The 19,518-nt window shown below is 46.3% G+C and overlaps 1 protein-coding gene across 3 annotated transcripts in view; it reads right to left on the reverse strand.

Moving 5' to 3' along the window:
* Positions 1 to 19,518, reverse strand: part of Gli3 (GLI family zinc finger 3) — a 316,254-nt gene that overhangs the window by 214,185 nt on the left and 82,551 nt on the right. For 2 of the 3 annotated variants that reach the window (XM_004668858.2, XM_045135527.1), the window contains exon 3: positions 5,684 to 5,926. In XM_004668858.2, the coding sequence (XP_004668915.2) occupies positions 5,684 to 5,926 (243 nt within the window). Of the gene's footprint in view, positions 1 to 5,683; positions 5,927 to 9,569; positions 9,590 to 19,518 lie in introns of those variants that run through there. The other variant, XM_045135528.1, reaches the window with a different exon arrangement.

Genomic DNA, 19,518 nt, shown 5'->3' on the forward strand with positions numbered 1-19,518 from the left:
AGACTTGTATTATCCCAACACACCTGGAGCAAGACAGGAGATGGAGACAGGAGAATTTCCCAGAAGCTCCTGGGCCAGCTCACCTGAGGCAGAGGCTCTGCCTGCAATGCAGTGGACATGAGAACCAACATCCATACCTTGTCTTCTGACCTCTACACACTTGCCAATGCATGCTCTGTCCCTCTTTCACAGACATACACCACCCCCACCCTAAGAGAAAAAAAAATCTCAAACATTAAAAATAATCTGGGGCTGGAGAGATGGCTTAGCGGTAAGGCACTTGCCTGCGAAGACTAAGGACCCAGGTTCAATTTTTCAGAACCCATGTAAGCCAGATGCACACGGTGGCACATGTGTCTGGAGTTCCTTTGAAGTGACTAAAAGCCCTGGCATGCCCATTCTCTCTCCCTCTGTCTTACCCTGTTCCCTCCCTCTTTCTCTCTCAAGTAAAATAAATCTATTTTTTAAATAATCTGGAATCCTCAGAACTGCCCATACTTTCTTCTGCTTCAGTCAGTCCCCTGGAAAGGTAGCTAGGAAGCCCAGAGTGCAGCTTTAAAAGCCAACAGACATGGTTTGTTTCCACTCCTCAAACATGAGTTCTGGGACACTGTCAAGAAGCTAGGTCGTATGCTGGATTCCAAAAACAAAGAGAAGGAAAAGAGTGTATCTTAAGCTCATAAACAGTGGTTCTACAGAGTGGGAGACTCAGCTTGGATCTCCTCATTCCACACGCCTCCCCCTGCAACTCAAGACTAACAGCTGGGGCGGCAAGAAGTCAGCACAGCCTCCAGCATGTGACCCAGCATCAGTCTTTCTAAGTTAAACAATCTAACATGTGAGAGGGGAAAGCCTGATGGGATCAGCGTCTGCTCTCCAGAGAGGAGCAGGCAATCTGGATGAGAACGGAGCTGTGTGCTTGGGGGCTGTCACTGTCTTTGCAGTTTGGTCCACAGCAAACTGCTCCTTTGTGCCTTGTAGGCATTTTTGTCTCTCGCAGTCTCAGGATGACACTTGGAACGTAGGGGAAACATGAGCAGGTGCGCCTGTTAAATATGTAAATACACGTCTTCTTTCACTCAGAAGATACATATCCAAGGGGTGTGGAAAAGTCACCTGATATAAAGACAGATAGAAAAAAAATAACAATCATGTGCATTTTTTTAACCACACAAGAATACAAGTGGGCTTAGCATAACAGCTTTCCACCAAAAACAATAAATAAAAATGCAAGCCAATTAAAAATTCTGTTTCTTTTCTTTAAGCTAATTCCTCGGGTTTTGCTAATTAGCAACTAACAGTTCTGTCATTTGAGCTGGGGACATGAGGAGGGACACCAGTGGTGTGTTTTCAATCAAAGCATTTGCATGGGGGGGATGAATCATATTTTCCATGAGGAGTTACTGCTTGGGAGCAGTTGGGGGCAAAGGAGAAACAGTCTCTATACAGCTATAAAACTGGATGCCTGAACTTTTAGACAGGAAGGAGTCTTTCTGCCCCCTTTAACCAAACCGAGGCCTTCTTACAACATGCCCCGCGAATCCAGCAAACTTCACACACAGAACCCTACAGAGACAGCAAGAAAACTGGGCCCGTCACAGTAACAGGGAAGACAGAGGAACACATGTTTTCTGTAAAAGGAAAGAGCATAAAAGTTAAGTGTCAGTCAAGGTACAAGGAATGCTTGAACTATTATGTCACCTGCCTTTGCAAGTTTATATACCAATAAATGTATAGCAGTAAATGAAAGCAGGGGGTGATGGTGGCTTAAAATATTGGCTACAGAAGGAGGGGGGGAAACCCTTGCTGAGAAATCTCTGGGCAGGAGAAGTAGGCTCTAACCTGACTCCACTACAAGCAGACAGACCCCCAAACCCAGCCCCTCCCATGGTACCCCACATATGAAAGGAGGAGGGATGCTACGATCGAGAGGCTGTCAGCAACACCCCACGTCTGAGCCTTGCAGCTTGCACGTCTGCCTTGATATACAGTCTATCCACAGCTAGCCTCATGAGAGGGCACCCGACACCCCCGCATGGGTTTTATTCCAAACACATGTTAGGAATGTTTGAAGTGCCCACTATCTTCGAGTTTCCTTTTTTCTTTTCTTTTCTCTTTTAAAGTCCAACCCACAAAACCTAAGATACTTTCAATTCTGCTTAGCCACAGCTTGTGACAATGCAACATTGCATACAAGTATAATGACATCTTGTGCAATAAAAATTTTACAGATGTCCTTCTAAAGGGAAAAAAAGAAAGAGATTTTTTTTCCTTCCCTCTTCCGGTCTTACAGGAAGCCTACCCACACTTTAGAAACACAAAGTTAGTATATATAGAAGCACATATTAGGCATCGTGAAGAGTCCACATTTTCCAACCACAGAGAGAAGGAGGAGTGACTGGAGTGTCCGAGCCGGCCACACTGGACTGGGCCGGTTGTTTCTTGCCCAACTGCCTCAAAGAGCTGGAACACACAGGAACAGGGGAATGGCCTACACAGACCTTCCTGGGCCTGAGTTTCTCAGGGTCTGCAGTGCACGGGGCCTCTGGACAGCACTGCTGGTGGTAGATAAGTTTCACTCACAAGGAACACAACTGTAATCAAAGTTTCATGTCTCTTTTCATAAGGTACTTTTCAACATATTTTAAAATTCTTAGAAAATCTTCCAGCTTCAGCTCAAATTAGTCATTAGCTTTGCCTGGATAATGAAATCCATGTGAGGTCTACACTTTACTATGAACACCCCAAAGCTACCTGGGATACTAGTAACAGGTTTAAACAGCCCAGCAGGATTCTATGGAAATGAAGTCATGTAATGTCTGACTGAACTTACAGCACCTTTTTAATTGTTTTGTCTGTATGTATTCTTCACTGGTTACATGAAATACTTTGCCAAAAATTTAAAATGTCACCGGGCATGGTGGCTCGCGCCTTCCCAACACTTGGGAGGCAGAGGCAGGAGGATCACTGTGAGTTGAAGGCCAGCCTGAGACTGCATAGTGGATTTCAGGTCAGCCTGGGCTAGAGTGAGACCCTGCCTCAAAAAGCAAAATAAAACAAAGCAAAACAAAAAAAGTTAAGATCTCTCAAACAGAAAGGCTTTGCACTATCTTCACTTACAAAGCAAACCAAAGTCAACGTCCACAGAGGCTGCATCCGAAAGGACGGTGCTCGGAAGAGGAGCAGAGCACAGTTCCTGCCACGCCAACTCTCTTCAGTTACGACCAACTCATTATCGGTGTTTACAGGGCGGGTGAGCGAGTCTTGGAGAAAAGAAGGCCTGTCTTTACTGTAAAAACACACCCCAGTATTCCTCGAAATGGCTCGGCTTAAGGCGTGAAGGAAGTAGCTGGCAATGGCCATAATGATGGTGGGGAAAGAAAAGAAATAAAAGGAGGAAGTAGAAGGAAGAAAGGAAAAAGAACTACCTTTAGAATTCTGAGCACTTATTTATGTGCCAGAGATTTTACTAAAGACTCACTTCATTATCTCAATGGCACAAGAACGCCAAGACCCTGGCAGTCGGATCTGTTACCCTTATCTGAGCATCGAGGACCAGTCACAGGCACACAGCTTCTAACCTCAAAGGCAGCAACTGAGCCCCCGAGTCCTGGCAAACGTGCGCGTGTTGCAGGGTTCCGCGCTTGCGCCATGCACCCCGTGATTCCCTTTCCACACGACTGAGGCCTCAAGAACACGCAATGGGGCATCACAGCGGCACTGCCCATTAGGCTACCGTGGCTCATCTAGCTCGTAGGTTGTCATGTAATTTTAACGCTCTGAGGAGCGCAGTGGGGAAATGGGGACAGCCAACCTAAGGGGCTGTGGTCTTGAAACAGAGGGGGAGTTAAGTGACCTATCCCAGTCTGCCCTCGGCATTGCAGTGTTAGCGTGACGCGTTGCAGAGCCTGGAGATGGGTCACACACAAGCCACCAGGAGAGAGAGGGGGTCCCAGGTGGGAAAAGACCCAGCCTGCAAACAAAGGGGAGACGACTGAATAGGAGGACAACTGTGAAACAAAGGCAGAAGCGGGACCCCGAATGGCACCATGAGCACCAACGGCTCCCTGTCCGCTGCCGTCAGCTACAAGGAGCGTCGCCATCCTGACTAACGGAACGCCTCACTAATGAGCGGGCATCTGGAAAACAAAACAAACGCCACTGTGTCATGGGAAAGGCCTGCGCTCGCACATAAGGACAAAACGCGGCAAGGAGCGCATGAGCACTTAGGCTTGGCTTTCTCAAAAAGTAGGTCTGCATAGATATACAGGTGGGAAAAATACAGAAATCCTGATGTATCCACTGGAGACATTGAAAAGAGAATATTCCAAGTGAGAATACTATGGCGAATACTTCAGAATGTGCTCAGAGAAAAATCCTTAAAAGAGTTACATTTAAATCTTCATTCCTAAAAATAAAAAAAAAAAAACCAACAAAATGAAATGAAATAATCCTTAGAAGGAGCCGGAGAGGCATCTGTCCAGTCTGCCTCTGTCTTCCCTTCCGGGACTGCGTGAGGACAGATTAGCGCTTTCTCGAGAGAGAGGCAGCACCTTGTAAGAAAGCTTACAAGAACCTTAACAACCGTTCTTCCATGCTTCTGACCACTTCTTTAAAAATCCTTTCCATCTTAAAAAGAGTGCACCTCCCATCTTTTCCAACAATATATATTCTAGTGAGGGAAGCAGTTACTGGGACTTAAGGTTGCTGCGAAGCCCTTTGATCTGGTGAGTTAGCGTCCCCTTTGCTGTGAGCCAACTAATGAAGGGATGAAATTAGCTTTTATCCCGGGCACTTTCTTGAGAGAGAGAGAAAAAAAAAAAACACGCACTAATCAGCTGTCCTTACTAATCAGTCATCTGGCTAATGACCTTTTGCCTTAAAACACTACAATTTCTGAATGATGTGGTTAAAGGGAAACATAAACCAGCACCCTGCTCGGGAGCTCAGTGGATCATCTGGAGTGGAGGTGGAGGGCTACATGGCAAGTGCGGACCCCGGCAGGTGATAAATCTGTAATCAGGAGCCGCACTCTCTGGCACCTCGACATGAACTTCATTACTCCACAGCCAAATTGTATTCTCTAACTAGAAACAGACCCAAAGCGAACTCAGCTTGTCTATATTTTTTCTTTATATTCTGCCTCCAAAAACAGCTATCGTAGACATGTTGCTCACAGTTCTACTCAACTTCCTAAGCCTTCTTTGGTAGAGTGGGGAGAGGGGACAGCAGAGCTCTGGAAAGCCTTCCAGAGTAACAAGTTTTGTACCGAATTGTTAAAACAAGTTTGTTTGCAAACTATCAGCATAAGAATAGCCAAAATCTTTAATCACGAAGTCATTAAAAATAAGAACAGCTCCCCATTAAAAGCTTCTAATGCAACCAGCTTTAGTAGTTCCTCACCTTCAACCAACTTTTCTCCAACAGAGTCTCCTTGCATGCAGCAAAAGTCCATGTGGATTCACCACAAGACCTTCCTGAAGGCCATCCCCAAAGTGCCCAAAATGTCTTAAGCATGTAAGAAAATGTCACTCCCTAAGACCAATAAATAGGAACTAGAAGTATGATGGAAAAAAATAAACGATATTATAACATGCAAGGCCAATAATTTAAACACAGACACACACGCACACACAGCCACCCTCACAGGTTCTCTAACAAGCACCAAGCAGGAAGCACTTACGGTAGTGAGGCTCCATGTAGCCATTTCTGGGGTCCATAGCGAACACGGTGCCGCGGTAAGGGACTGAGGGTTCCGCCAGGTGTGGTAGGGACCCATGGATCTCCTTCTTGATCAGCGAGGCCCTCTCATCGCTGGACGTGGAGGGCTCCTCACTGATCTTGTTAAGCCCCTGCCCGCTCTGAGGCTGCGTGGTGATTGCGTTTCGTCTCTCACGGTGATAGACCTGGCTAGGACTTTCATCCTCTAAAGAAAGAAGGAATAAAAGACTTTAGAAGCTACTTTAAGAAGTAATAATAATAATAATAATAATAAAGTCAATTCATCCTTCCTCCCTATCTCTCCTTCTCTTTTTCCTTCATGGCTACTTTGTAAGTTACACACTGGTGGTGGGATAGCTATTTGCAAAACAAAACTGCCTATGAATGACAGTCCAAACTGCTCTTGGGAAGATGAAGCAGGAAGTGAGCCCATTAAACTGAGGTGCCAACTATCACCTCAGCTCAGGGCCCAATCTGCACCTGAGGTTTCCCTCGTGGAAGTGCCAAGACCCAACATGTCTCACACTGTGAATGTCCAGCTTCCCTCTGTCTATCAGAGGAAATGACCTCCAGGGTCCTGGGAAGCCCAGCTGCCCGGTTGGCCTCTGGGTAGCTTCATGGCACGGCAGACCTATCAGCCAGCCAAGAGTCTGTGGTTCTGTGTTGCTAAGTCGGCGTTGTAGCCCACCCAAAGATTTCATGGGCCCAGAAACTAAACTGAAAACCTCATTCCTGACAGGGGCAAATGTGACAATCATGAAAACCGAAGAGACTCTTAGGACTACACCTCTTGTGTCAGCTCGTACAAGCTGGAAACCAGGAGGAAAGCTGAGCCTGGAAGTCCAGAAGCACGACGGCTGCGTGCGCAAGGAGATGTGGCGGTGACGTGGCTCTGTCTGGGCTCCGACGGAGGCCGCGTCTCTGCAAACACCTCAGAAACAGCGACTTGAAATCAACCCACAGATCTGGAAATTCCAGGACCCGAACACATGCGCTCCCTTTGGTATTTTCCATCCGCCCGCCATACCCCTCTGCAAATATGATTGGATGGCTTTTCACTAGTAAAAGATACACAAACCAAAGCATCAAATCAAATCAAACTGGCTATCCGACACAATAAGTGGACCTCTTAGAATCACATGCACATGAACCTCAAGCTAGTTCTGTGTTTAACCAACAGATGTTGCTCTGGAAGATAAATGTTGATGGAAATCAAGCTGCCTGGGTTCCACTTCAGCATCTTATTAAAAAACTTTAAAGCATCAGGCTGTGGTGGTTCCTATCTATAGTCCCAGCACTTGGGAGACTGAGGTAGGAGGATCACAATGCATTTGAGGCCAGCCTGGGCTACACAGTGAGTTCCAGGTCAGTCACCTTGGGCTAGAGCGATATCCTGCCTCAAAAATAACCCCCAAATCAAAACAAGACAAAAATTCATAGTCCCTATACTAGAAAACATTGAAACTGTAGATTTTGAATATCATCTTACTCCAATATACAAACTTCTTTTCCAATTAATACATAACGTAGATATTATTACCTAAGTGAACCCAAACCAGAAAAACTAAGCTTTGATACTTTTCTAGGTCTTTGTTCAAAGTCTGAAGAAAGTAGAGCTATATACACGCTGTATATTAGTATAAACCAACATAACAACTATTTTGTGTTGACTAAGGACTTTACCCACTGCGAGTGTAACTTTAGGCTTTCTGCTTAGATATAAAACTTGAATGCATGAATTGCTTTAGCCCACTGAGGACTTGGCAAGCAAAGCAGGAGAGGAGTAAGTGTGGGTCTGCCCAGTGAACTGCTGACTCCACAAGGTAACTGTGAAATATTATTTTAGTATTGTTTTGTGCAGATCCTAACCCCAAACTTCATAATTAAGGGGTAAATTACAATTTTAATCAATCAAGTAACTAAAAAACACTAAAACTGGCACAATTCCAGATTTTTATATTGATCTTTCCAAAAGTAATTCAAATCAGACTGCTGGTGATTTTAAAACAAAGTAGCACAAGTAAGTAGCTAAATGCCTTCATTTTTATTCTGTCTTCTGATAGTTGCAGGCGCTAAACTGCACTTCTGTTTCATTAGCAGCAAGGTGGCTGTAGGTCAGAACTATATAAAAGTAAATGGGTGTCAAAAACACTAAAACTACGTCAGTTTTATAAAAATTCCTACAATCTGCAAATGGCCCAAGTCATATTTTCCACTCATTTGTACTCTGTATAAAACCCTTATTTCAAATTTGAAGCTGAAGTTAACTTAGAGTGGTGAGGCAGGAATTCTCTAAAGTGGGACCTTCATTTGGAGTCCAGTAAACCCACCCACAGGGGGGCTGTGGCATGTAAACAGCATTCTCTAGAAAAATGAAAAGCCAAGCTCTGCTCATCAGGTTCAACAGACTTCCTTGCCTTCATATGCCTAGGAGAAATTAACTTTTCTCCCCTAAAAATACATCTCTGTGATAGGTTGTCTCCCTAGGATGAGCATATGAGCACAAGTCACCAAGAAGTGAGGAGCTGGTGTGGTGTGATCAAAAGCTCCCCCCCCCCAGCTTCCCGGGAGAAAGAAGCAGGGAGGAGGGGAACACATAAATGAGGGTGCCTGTTAGCTTGTGAGGGTGCCTGTTAGCTTAATGGTTTTCTTAATAAGAGCTATCCCAACGTGCGAATATTAAAGTTATAAAAAGAAATGACCATAGTTCAAATAGTTAATACAGAAAAAAAAGAAGGCATTTCCTTCATAAAGTTAAATGCAGGCAAGAATGTTTTTAATGTAGAGAATTTCATCAGGAGACTTCACTTTTACAGCAGTTTGTGCTCCATCATTTCTACGCAACAGCCCACCTCCCCAAGCTGCCAGCAGACGCCCGTTTCCCGGGGTTCACTGCGCGTGGAGCTGCTGCTGAGGCGGATCGCAGATGAAAACTTGACACGCTCCCCCCACAAACAGCGAGGGCCGGAAAGCCCTGTGTGCGCAGTGAAAGAGTAACTCTCCAAGCGATATTCCTGCCTGCTCTTATAATTTTAGCAAGCACTTCAGCAAGCCAAAAGACGAAAGCTGTCTAATCTTGTTGAGTTGAGCAGAGCTGTTCAATGAAGTCTGAGAGTCAGTGCAGACAGGCTACGCCAGGCCAAATTATTGACAGAAACATACTGTCCACCATGGCAACAAGCAGAAGTCTGCTGCAAAAATGTAAGCAAACAGCCCACTGCTTCCAGAGCATCTGCCAATGGACTTTAACAGCCAGACACAGGGCAATTGTTCCAGCTTCCTTCTGGATGCTAACAGCTGCAAGCTCAAGCTGCAATTCACTCAAAACTTTCAGGAAAAAAATTACCTTAAATACTTCATCCTAATCCCACTTTGAGCCTCCTTCTTTCTGTCTATCTGTGCTCAAGTGGCCATGAACCAATTCCTGCCCCCAAACACAAAGCTACCCAAAGTCTTCGAATCTGTCCCAGATTTGCCAAAATCCTCCAAAAACAACCAACATGGAGTCAGAGACTTTTGGTGCCAGAAACTCCAGGAGAACAGAAGTGGCCTCCCTACAGACGGTGGCAGGCTGGGACTTTTATCACCAAGGTCACCAGGAAGCTCTGCTGCGTGAAGCAGGACTTGAACACGCGCTCCCAAAGCCCGGGAACACTGGGGGGCAAGTTGCTGGGTTTGGGGGGACTTTTTTGTTTTGTTTTGTTTTTTCTTGCCTAGCATGTGAGAGAAAAGTCTCAAACAGTTCTTTCCATGTAAAAGCAAATTCTGCCAGGCATCACTAAGTGGGAAAGCTCCTGTTACCTAAGGGAGAGGGCGGGAGGGAGGCTAAGAATGCGGGTAATACTTACAAGGCGAGCTCTGGCTAGCTACTTCGGCGAGCTTCTCTGGGTGAGCTGTCTGTGGCAGCGCCCACCCTCTAGAGCATTCTCAGTATCTCTCCTCTCCCCTCTTCCTCCTGCAGCCAGGGCAGCTCCCATTAGAGGAATTAAAAGAGGTTGGAGCCATGCTAAATTTAACAAGCTCATTAGTATTCCTTGCCAGTGCTTCGAAGTGAACTCCCCATTCAAGCCGCTCTCTCCAGCAGAAGGGTCAGGCGGGTAATCATTAAATCAAACTAATGTCACCCTATCACAATCGGCCTCAGAGAAGGAGGGTTTATTATTTCAGTTTATGCTAAATAAACGGTTTTACAAATGGTCCCCAAGCAAGGTCAACACAGCTTCAATTACAAGACAAACTTAACAAGAGATACTATAAACTAAGTACTCCGTATTGACTTAGGGACAGGCTGGGCTCCACATTTCACCACTGGCAGGGCTGTACAGGAATGCATATTATAAAATAAAGGAAGGGCTGAGCTTTTTTTTTTTTCTTTGCCAGAATTCACGAGTGCACAGCGACTCCTCATTCACCTCTCTCCAACCAGCTAGCCGCTCAGCTCAATTCACCCCACACAAAGGCTGGAGCCCAGACCTCAATGGACCGAGTGAAACATGTTCAAAACTAGGCTCTCTATTGTGACTGAATTTCTTAACATCTTTTCAAAAAGCGGAGAATGCCTTGAGGCTAAAGGAAGAAACAGGCTAATGGTGAATTGGGAATTCTGAGCAAATTTCAGAGCCCTTTCCTCCTAGCTTTTGAGGTTGAAAGCAAGCTCTTTCCTTTCAAGTTTCAAAGTCCTTTTTCCTCCTGCGGTGTCACAGAAGGATTTGAAAAGAAGGTAATTGTGCTCGCAGTCTCCCTGATCAGAGCTTACGTCCTATTTCTGGTATTTCGGAATACTTCTTGCAATAATAGTGCATATAGCTCAATCCCTTAACCGGGCTGCACTCCGCAATTGCTCATTAAATGAACAATTGTGGGTATAAAATGCCTTTTATGTTCAAGGTCTGGATATAAGATAAGCATTCTAGGACTCTAAATTTGGTTTACTAAGGAAACTCTCCATCATTAAATTACAAAACTCAAGTCAGAATATCAGGCTTTCCCAGAAAGTGGCCTCAGGTTGCCAAAGAGAAGGGCAGGCGGGGGGGGGGGGGGGGGGGGGGGGGGGGGCGGACAGCAAGACACTAAGGGGAAGGAGGGAAAGACAGGATGCTCAGATCCCTGGCCAAATGGGATTTTAACCAGCAAAGAGTATTCCCGTGTTCAGGGTCTGGGTTTCTGAAGCCTGGTACTTCTGACACTGAATGATACAGTTATCTGTGAATGAGCGCAAACACAGCGCAGTGAGTGTGGAAGTGACTAGCGGCAATGCCTGGCCAGCAGTCACCTCTCCTCCTGGAGAGCCCAACCCTCGCTGCTATCATTTCATGCCACTTCATCTGATCCTCAGAGCCACTCTGCCCCAGCATGGTGTTGAGACACAGTTTCCAGATGGAAGCCCTATGTCCCCAAGGGAGGGACCAAAGCGTCCCACATGACAGGGCCACTTCCTGGTAGGTTCCCAAAACACTACCTGAAAATACACCCCGCCCCACAACTGCTACCCTCGGAAAATGAAGGGGCAAAGCACAGAGCTCAGACACTCTCTCGTGAAGATCTTCTACAATATAAATCCATTCCTGGAAACTGCTAAGCCAGGCTCAAATGACAAATTTATGGTGAGACACTGGACCTGTCCGGCCCTCGCCAGGAGCACAGTCCTCTCACTCCCGGTGAGAGCAAGCGGCTCGGGCCAGGAGCTTGCTGGGCCTGCCCTCCTCTACATGGGACACAGCACTCTGCTCCTTCCTTCATAAGCAACTGCCTCTCTGTGCTCAGAAAGAGCCTGATTTCATTTTTTTCCTATTATGCATTTGTTATATCTTATCGGCTTTTATTTCTTTGCTTATTTACATTTTGATGCTCTTTGAATAAAAGCCAGTGGAACCCAAGTCCTCGCCTCCCCTTTTCAGAATCCTCCCTATGGCCTCGACCAAAGAGATGTCAGAAATGAAAAGGAGAGGAGGTTGCGTGTATTCATAAGAAGAGCAGGCTTGTGCTAGGTAGGGGGAATACATTTCCTGTAATTTTTAATAACAGAAAAGCCGCTCTTTCCACCTAGACAGCAGTCATGCCTGAGCCAGAGCTGCTCTCTGGAATACCTAGAGCTCTGCTTCCAAAGCGGCCGAGCAAACAATGCCTCCTCGAAGCACACTGCCTGTCCTCTCGGGGTCAGACACTGCCCTTGTGCGGCTACACATACATCTCCCACTGACAATGACGGATGGCTGAGCGAGGGCCCGGCAGGATCAAGAGGAGCACCTGCTTTGTCTGCAGCCCTTAAGCCACAGTGCCAGGCCTGCAGCTGGACAGGACTGCAGCAGAAGGATGGGAAGTTTTGGAGAAATCCAAGTGACAACTGCCCTATCCAAAGTGATAGGGTAGAGCTCCCCCCGCTTCCCCATTCTATCAACCAAGAGGTCCCAAAGCAAATGGAGAGGAAGAAGAAAACGTCTTCCACGAGAGAGATAGGAGTACCTCTGTTGCTTGAGCATTTCTAATGTGCACTTTGCCGAAGAACAAAACACAGCCGGCACCGACCCGTGCCGTGCTGACCCTGCACTGGAGCCACTGACCACTAACAAGGAGGTTCATGCTCAGCCCAGGGACGAACTCTCACCCCAGTCTCCATCTGCTTAGCTCACGGCTCCGTCCACCGTTGAAGCACGTCTTTGGAATAGGAGGAGGTGAGCCGGGAGGGCAAGACAAGAAGAGCAGAGATGAAGAAAAAGCGCAAACCCTGGAGCGGTTTCGGGACAGGTGAGGATGACAATGAGGTCTCACCAAGCAGCAAGCCCTGCTGCCAGCAAACTTCCTTCCTCTCCCCACGCTGTGGAGCTCTCCAGGGGAAGAACTCTAGCCTCGCCCTCTGGGGCATGTGCCTGAAGGTTGAGGGCAGGAGCCCTGTAACCTAGCCAGTAGCACCCTTCAATACGCATTTAGGTCCAGGTGCAAATCGCACGGTACTAAGCAACTCTCAAAAGTTTTGGAAAGGCAGCTCAGGCCATGGCCTCCAGGTCCCCGGGAAAGGAAGACCATGCCCTCAAGTGCCCCTCGGCTCCCCTTGGGAAAGGAGAGATCGTCCTGATTTTCACGAAAGACCCTTCCTTGAATTCAGAATTCTAGAACATCACAGAGGCCCTTCTGCTGTTAGCTACTGCTTTCATGGTGTGAGTTGATGAGTGACATCAAAAGCAGTAAAATAAATGCCCTGGAGAGTCAAAAAAAAAAAAAAAATGTTCTGTCGCTTATAGTGAGTGCACTTATGTCCATCTGTGAGGAATGGTCTCCTGAACATACAGGTGTTAGGGATTTCTTTGAGACATTGTCTTTCAAAGCAGAGAACTGCAGGGTCTCTTTCTTACTGCGCAGCAGAGCTGGGATTCCACGATGAGTTGCACAGGTAACGGTCTAACCGAAGCAGTGAGATGCCTGCTCTCCGGCCAGGGGCCCAGCCTGCCGCTGTCTGGCTACATCATCTGCGAGGAAGGCTCCTCTCCAATCCCCGCCCCCGGCAGTGGGCAGGCTCGGCGTGGGCCACGGCCCCTCCTGCTGCGCGCTCCCCTGAGGTGCTCCAGCAAGAGTCCCATTTCTGTACCTTTCAGCCATGTTTTATGTGAAGAGATGAACACAAGCTTAATCTGTTTCATCTGGCACGTTTATGCTGCATGTTCTTGTCTTCAGACAGACATGTAATGAAAAAGCTTACGCATGTGGCGGTATTATATTTTCAATAAATTGATGTAGACCACGATGCAGAAAACATATCCTCCCAGAGAATCCAGGATACTATAAATACCATCAGAGTATCCCCATAAACTAGGGGTCATGAGGGCACCCTGTGGGACTGTGAGCCAGCCTCACCTAGGCCTCTGGGGTGGGGCCAGGTAGCCCGGCTCAGATTTCTGTGGCAGAAACCCCCTTTAGCTACAGCTCCCTCCGTGACTTCAGCCATGAAATAAGTGTTGGCCAATGCAAATGCAGAAATCCCATTCTGGTTGTGTGGTTTCACCTGGGTAGCCAGCCATTGATCAGCCACAGAAGTCACAACCTAAAACCAACTCCCCATTGGCTAAGAAAAAGAGAGAGAGAGGCAATGACACCTAACCGCTCTCTAGGCGCAGCTGGTTCATGGTCAAGACGTGACGCTGGAACCACCCCAGAAGCCGCCCTGCCCTACGCAAAACCCAGGACAGCTGGGCAGGGCACTGGAACTCAAGTCAGACATTCTTCATAGTTTTGTCCCAGAGTTCTAGAAACTTCCAGAAGAACTGAATATGTTGAACCTAATGGGAATGTATTATTTAAAAAAATTGAGGGGTACTTTTATTTATTTGAAAGTGACAGACAAGAGACAGAAAGAGGCAGATAGAGAGAATGGACCCACCAGGGCCTCCAGCCACTGCAAACGAACTCCAGACGCGTGCGCCCCCTTGTGCATCTCGCTAACGTGGGTCCTGGGGAATCCAGCCTCGAACCAGTCTCTTTAGGCTTCACAGGCAAGCAATTAACCACTAAGCCATCTCTCCAGCCCAGGAATGTATTATTTTAAAATAATGAGCAGTAAGAGTAATTGGGGAAACAAACAAAACTCACATAATTCATCCACCCTTCTAAAAGACAAATAATGTTAGCCCACTCATTGTTCCCATCAGTCACTTACAAAAACCTACCGTACCAAGTGAAATCTAATAGCAACATGCCAGCGAATGACAACTGACATTTTCCTCATGGAGGTAGGAAGTGCTCACCTATCTTCTTATCAGTCTTCGATGTGGCTTTTTACAGGCAAGTCATGTCACTGTCCTCATTAAGCAGATGAGAAAACGACAGCACCCGAAAGGCAAGTCAGTACCCAGATCACACAGCTGGTGTGCATGCAAAACCTGACTTCAACTTGGGTCCCACGCCCAGGTCTGCCACCTCACCGCCACTCAGCTCTGCTGGTGTGGGGAGTAACCACAGACAGGGCCAAGTCAATAAGCATGGCTGTGCGGCACTGAATTTCATGGGCAATGAACTTAGACCGTCATATCACTTTCACATGCCACATTTAAAAGCGTAAGAACCACCCTTAGCTCACCGGCTGATGACAGCAGTAGCAGACAGAGGCCGGTAAGCTGGGTGAGTAAGCCAGTGGGGAGACCGGACGCCCCGCTCTGCCAGCAGCCCGCAGGCTGCGACGCCATAACGCGCTGGGATTCGGGCAAAACAGTAGCTTACACTTGTTCTCACCGCAGAAACAACTTAGCGTCATGTTGCATATCTTAAATATACACAATAACATGCATTTTTAATGGCACAGAGTAAATATTTCTACTGCAATAAGGCACGGCAAGGAGAGACTAGACGAATACACATCAATAACCAGTAGGTATACATGATAACACGAATACACATCAATAACCAGTAGGTATACATGATAACACGAATACACATCAATAACCAGCAGGTATGCATAATAACACGAATACACATCAATAACCAGTAGGTATACATGATAACACGAATGCACATCAATAACCAGTAGGTATCCATAAGTCACCCGCTTTTTAACTGCAACTATAATGGGTAGCAGGCTGGGCTTGGTCCAGCAGGAGGTCAAGTGCAGTTTGCCAGCCCTCACTCAAGGAACATACACCCTTGAATCAGAAATCTTGCACCCAGAAACAGTTAGAAACATTAACAGTAAGATTGAAAAGCCAAGGTATTAAGTGTTGGGGAAGCGTATGAGGAAGTGACAACTTTCACACACCATTACAGACAAGTAAAAGTATTTCCAGAGCTGGCAAGGCATGTCATGTGACTACGCTTCTAGGAGGAATCTGAAGGGGAAAAAAATGCCAAAGACAATGCACTTAAGGATGTTCACAGCAGTGTTATTTATAAAAAGGGAAATAAGTTAAAATACATGTTAACTGCCTTATGACACGATGGACTTCTATGACATTAAATGAAGTGCTTTCCTCATTGAAGTCAGAAATGAGAAATGCTCCTATGTAAAATTTTATTTACTGTGATATGGTTGCAAGCACCTTGCAAGACAACCCAGTGCCATCAAGAGGTTAACAACCCTAATAGTACAGATACAAAATCGGGGACATAATTACCCAAAGATAACAGCTGTCACCGTCATAAGGTTTTGTGGAGATTTCAATAAATTAGCTATTTAAAATTATATGATCAGTTTGATTATTTCATATCTATACAGATGCTTTCCAAATACCCCCCCCCCAAAAAAAGAATGTGGTATTGTTTCTTCTGGCAGAAAGTTAACTTGTCTTTTACCAAGCCACCCCTGACATGAATAAAATGTAAATACATTACCAACACTGGTCTCTGCCTTCAAAGCCACCGCATTTACTGAGCACGGAGGGAGTTCGAGACCAGCATCCAGCGCTGCTGCCTAGCCCCACCCACTCTTCTCAGTGTGCATGACTCCAGCTAGTCAGATAAAAGTTCTAAGACGTAACGAGTTCTGAGCACCTCCTTAGAGACACTGACTGTGGTGTGAACATACCCCAGTAATTCATAACGTGGAAACCGGGCTCTCAAAGCCGTGGTGCAGACCCCCAGCATTTGGGAAGGGAACGATTTTTGAGAGCTGTGCCAGTGATGAATGGGTTCTTGTGAGAGCAGCTGGGTCATAAAAAGCAAGTTGTCTCTGACTACCTAGTTATGCCTCACTCTGTAACGCCCATGTAGTGATGTAGTCTCAGGGATGATTTGGTAAAAGACAAGTTTTGGGCTTCCTGTCTCCAAAACTCTGATCCAAATAAACCTCTGTGCTTTACAAATTACTCAGTCTCGGGATTTCTGTTATAGCAACCAAACACAGACTAAGACATTACTCTTCAGGTAAGTGATCAGCTAGCCTTGGCTTTCTTCAGCGTTACAAGTAGCCGTTCACCGCGGCAGTCCGTGCACGGTTTGTGTCTGATATACAGAAACTCTGAAAATCTAGAGACACAGCAGTACAGCGAATGGGTAAGCAGACTCCAGATTCCAGTCCGAACTGTGACTTTTTACTTGCATTTTCTTGGACAATTATATCTCAGGTGTGTGTGGGGGGGGGGGTTGTCTCTTTATCCCTGCCCCGCCCCCATTACCTTCTCTTGTCCTCTCTCTTCCCTGAAAACTCATCTCTTCTCTGAAATAGTCTCCATTCTACTGCCATTTACTATATGTTATCTATTTCATACAAGAAAGAAAAAAATGTGACATTTGTCTTTCTGAGTCTGTTTTGTTTTTCTTAATATGATCACTTCCAGTTCCATCTGTTTCCCTATAGCTGACATAATGTCACTCTTCAGAGCTGGAAAAAAAAACCCTATTGTGTGTATACAGCACGTTTTCTTGATGAGCCACATCATTGATGGCCACTGGGGCTGACTCAATACCGCGGCCACGGTGGATAGCGCTGTAATAGCCATCGATGTGCAGGGATGTCTAGTGTACATGCTGCAGCCTCCGGCACGGATAGCTGGCTCATACAGTAGTTCTAGTTTTAATTTGTTGAGGAACCACCATACTCACTCTGTAGTGGCTAGACAAGCTTACACTCCCAAGCAATGTGTAAAACGTCCTTCCTCTCGCGTTTATTAATTTTGTTAAGACAACCATTCTGGTTGCGATGGAATCTAGATGTGGCTTGGATTCTCATTTCCCAGACATGTTTCCACTTTTGTAACTATATAATTAGCACACTGATTTGCTTGCTGATCTGTCTGTATGTGAAGATTATTAAAGTCAATCTACCCCTCCTGGTAGGCTAACAGGAAAGGGCATTTCAGACTTTAACCAAAGGAACAGATTTGGAAAATAGTCATGACACATGGTGCAGACATTTCTCTGGAAGTCTTCTTTTTCTGCTGGGGTTGCCATTGCCAAGTTTGGGTCTTGGATGGGTTTAGCAAGTTGTGGTACAAACAATACTCCACACTCAAGCTGAATTATTCCCTCACCTCATACTTCCCTTGGGCACTCCCCATGCCTTTCGCTACTGCCACCTGTCACGCTTCTGCAGTGTTTCCAGGTTGTGAATGACATTTCTGCCAAGGAACAGGAAGCATGGTCTTCTGGGAGACGCTATGCCAGCTTGCAGGCAAGAAGGGGTTTGAGTGTTCGGTCTGCGTTCTACCAGCTAAGCTAACGCGGTTTTCTGAGAGGAGCATATGTCTGGTCGTTGAAGAAGCAGAGGCCTTACCGGGAAAGGGAAGATGAGCGGCTGGGAAAGCTTTGCCTGGATTATTTGCCAACAAATGAAAGTCCTTCATGCGGCCCGAGAACAGGATCCTCCCCACAGGCTGGAAGAGCCTAGGACACCACAGCCGGCCCCCCTCCCGCTGCCAAGCCAGTCACCTCCCTGGTGAACCATGATCATCCATTCAGGACAATTTATTTTGGGGGGAGAGGTATTTTTATTTATTGATTTGAGAGCAAGAAACAGGGAGAGAAAGAGGCAGAGAGAGAGAGAATGGGCACACCAGGGCTTCCAGCCACTGCAAACAAACTCCAGACGCATGCGCCCCCTTGTGCAGATGCTAACGAGGCTAACATGGGTCCTGGGGAATCGAGCCTCGAACCGTGGTCCTTAGGCTTCACAGGCAAGCACTTAATAGCTAAGCCATCTCTCCAGCCCAATTCAAGACAATTTAAAAAGGTTTTTTTGAATTTCTTAAAAGACCAGACGAGGTCTTAAAAATGCGCTATTAGGATGGAAGCTGTCCCTGAAAGTGCCGCGTCCATTTCCATCCATGCAGTAACAAACCTAACAAGCGTCTTTTCAATTTCCTTTCATGACGGCATGTCCAATAAAGTACAGCAGTGCTTCATTTAGGCAACGGAGTTGAAGCAAAGGGATCAAAATAAATAAACAATAAACATATAAGGGCCACTTACCAAAATAAATTCATCTCACGCAGGCTTTTACGGGAGGCACGTGCAGCAGCATTTTGAAAGAAAAGTTCTCATAACACGAGCTTCCACTTAAAACTCACTGCCAAGGGCTGAAACTGTGGCAGTAAGTTTAAGTGCCTGAGTATTAATGACATCAACTGCCATGTAGAAGGCCAGAGCAACATGGCATAATAAAAAGAATTAGAAAACCTGGCTCCGTGGCTCTAGCCCTCCACTGGTACATGACCCAGACTACCTGAAAACAGACTACCTGCTGCCTCCTTTAGAAAAGGCCGCTCTCACTTCAGAAAATTTTCTGAGTGTAAACTGTGATGGCAGATGAAAGGAGCCTTTACCAACCGCATTGTTTGTGGATGGCAGGCCATCTCCTGAGGTAGCAACAGAAAGCAAGGGGCCAAAATGGAAGTGGCCTGGCCCAGGGCACATGCGGTAGCGATGGATCTCCAGGCCTGATGGCTTCACTGTCAAAGAGGCGGGTGACACAAGCTTCTCTCAGCTACTGACACCCCACTGCTGCCACCAAGCCAGCCTGTCCATCTTCTCCCGCTTTGCCAGTGAGGGTCAGACCAAGGAGCACCCGGGCACGAGGGAGAGACACACCTTCTTGTTTCACGACCAATGAAAAGATCCAACCTACTCACGTCTATGACCTTAGCTTGGGTCAGGCTCAAAAATGAGCAATGGCCATTGTGCCTAATTCTTCCCAATCCTGTTGAAAACATCAATCTCTTCTCTACTTGGATTACTCTTGATACATTTAAATTTTCCTGAGAAATCCATTTTGTATTTCTCCACAACCAATATTACTAAAAATAACCAAGCAAATTCTCAGAACACAGTGGCTAAAGACCTACAAAAACTGCCTGCTGTTGATTTGCTAATAAATTTTACATT

This window comes from Jaculus jaculus, chromosome 16 (genome assembly GCF_020740685.1).
Source record: "Jaculus jaculus isolate mJacJac1 chromosome 16, mJacJac1.mat.Y.cur, whole genome shotgun sequence".
Lineage (NCBI taxonomy): Eukaryota > Metazoa > Chordata > Mammalia > Rodentia > Dipodidae > Jaculus > Jaculus jaculus.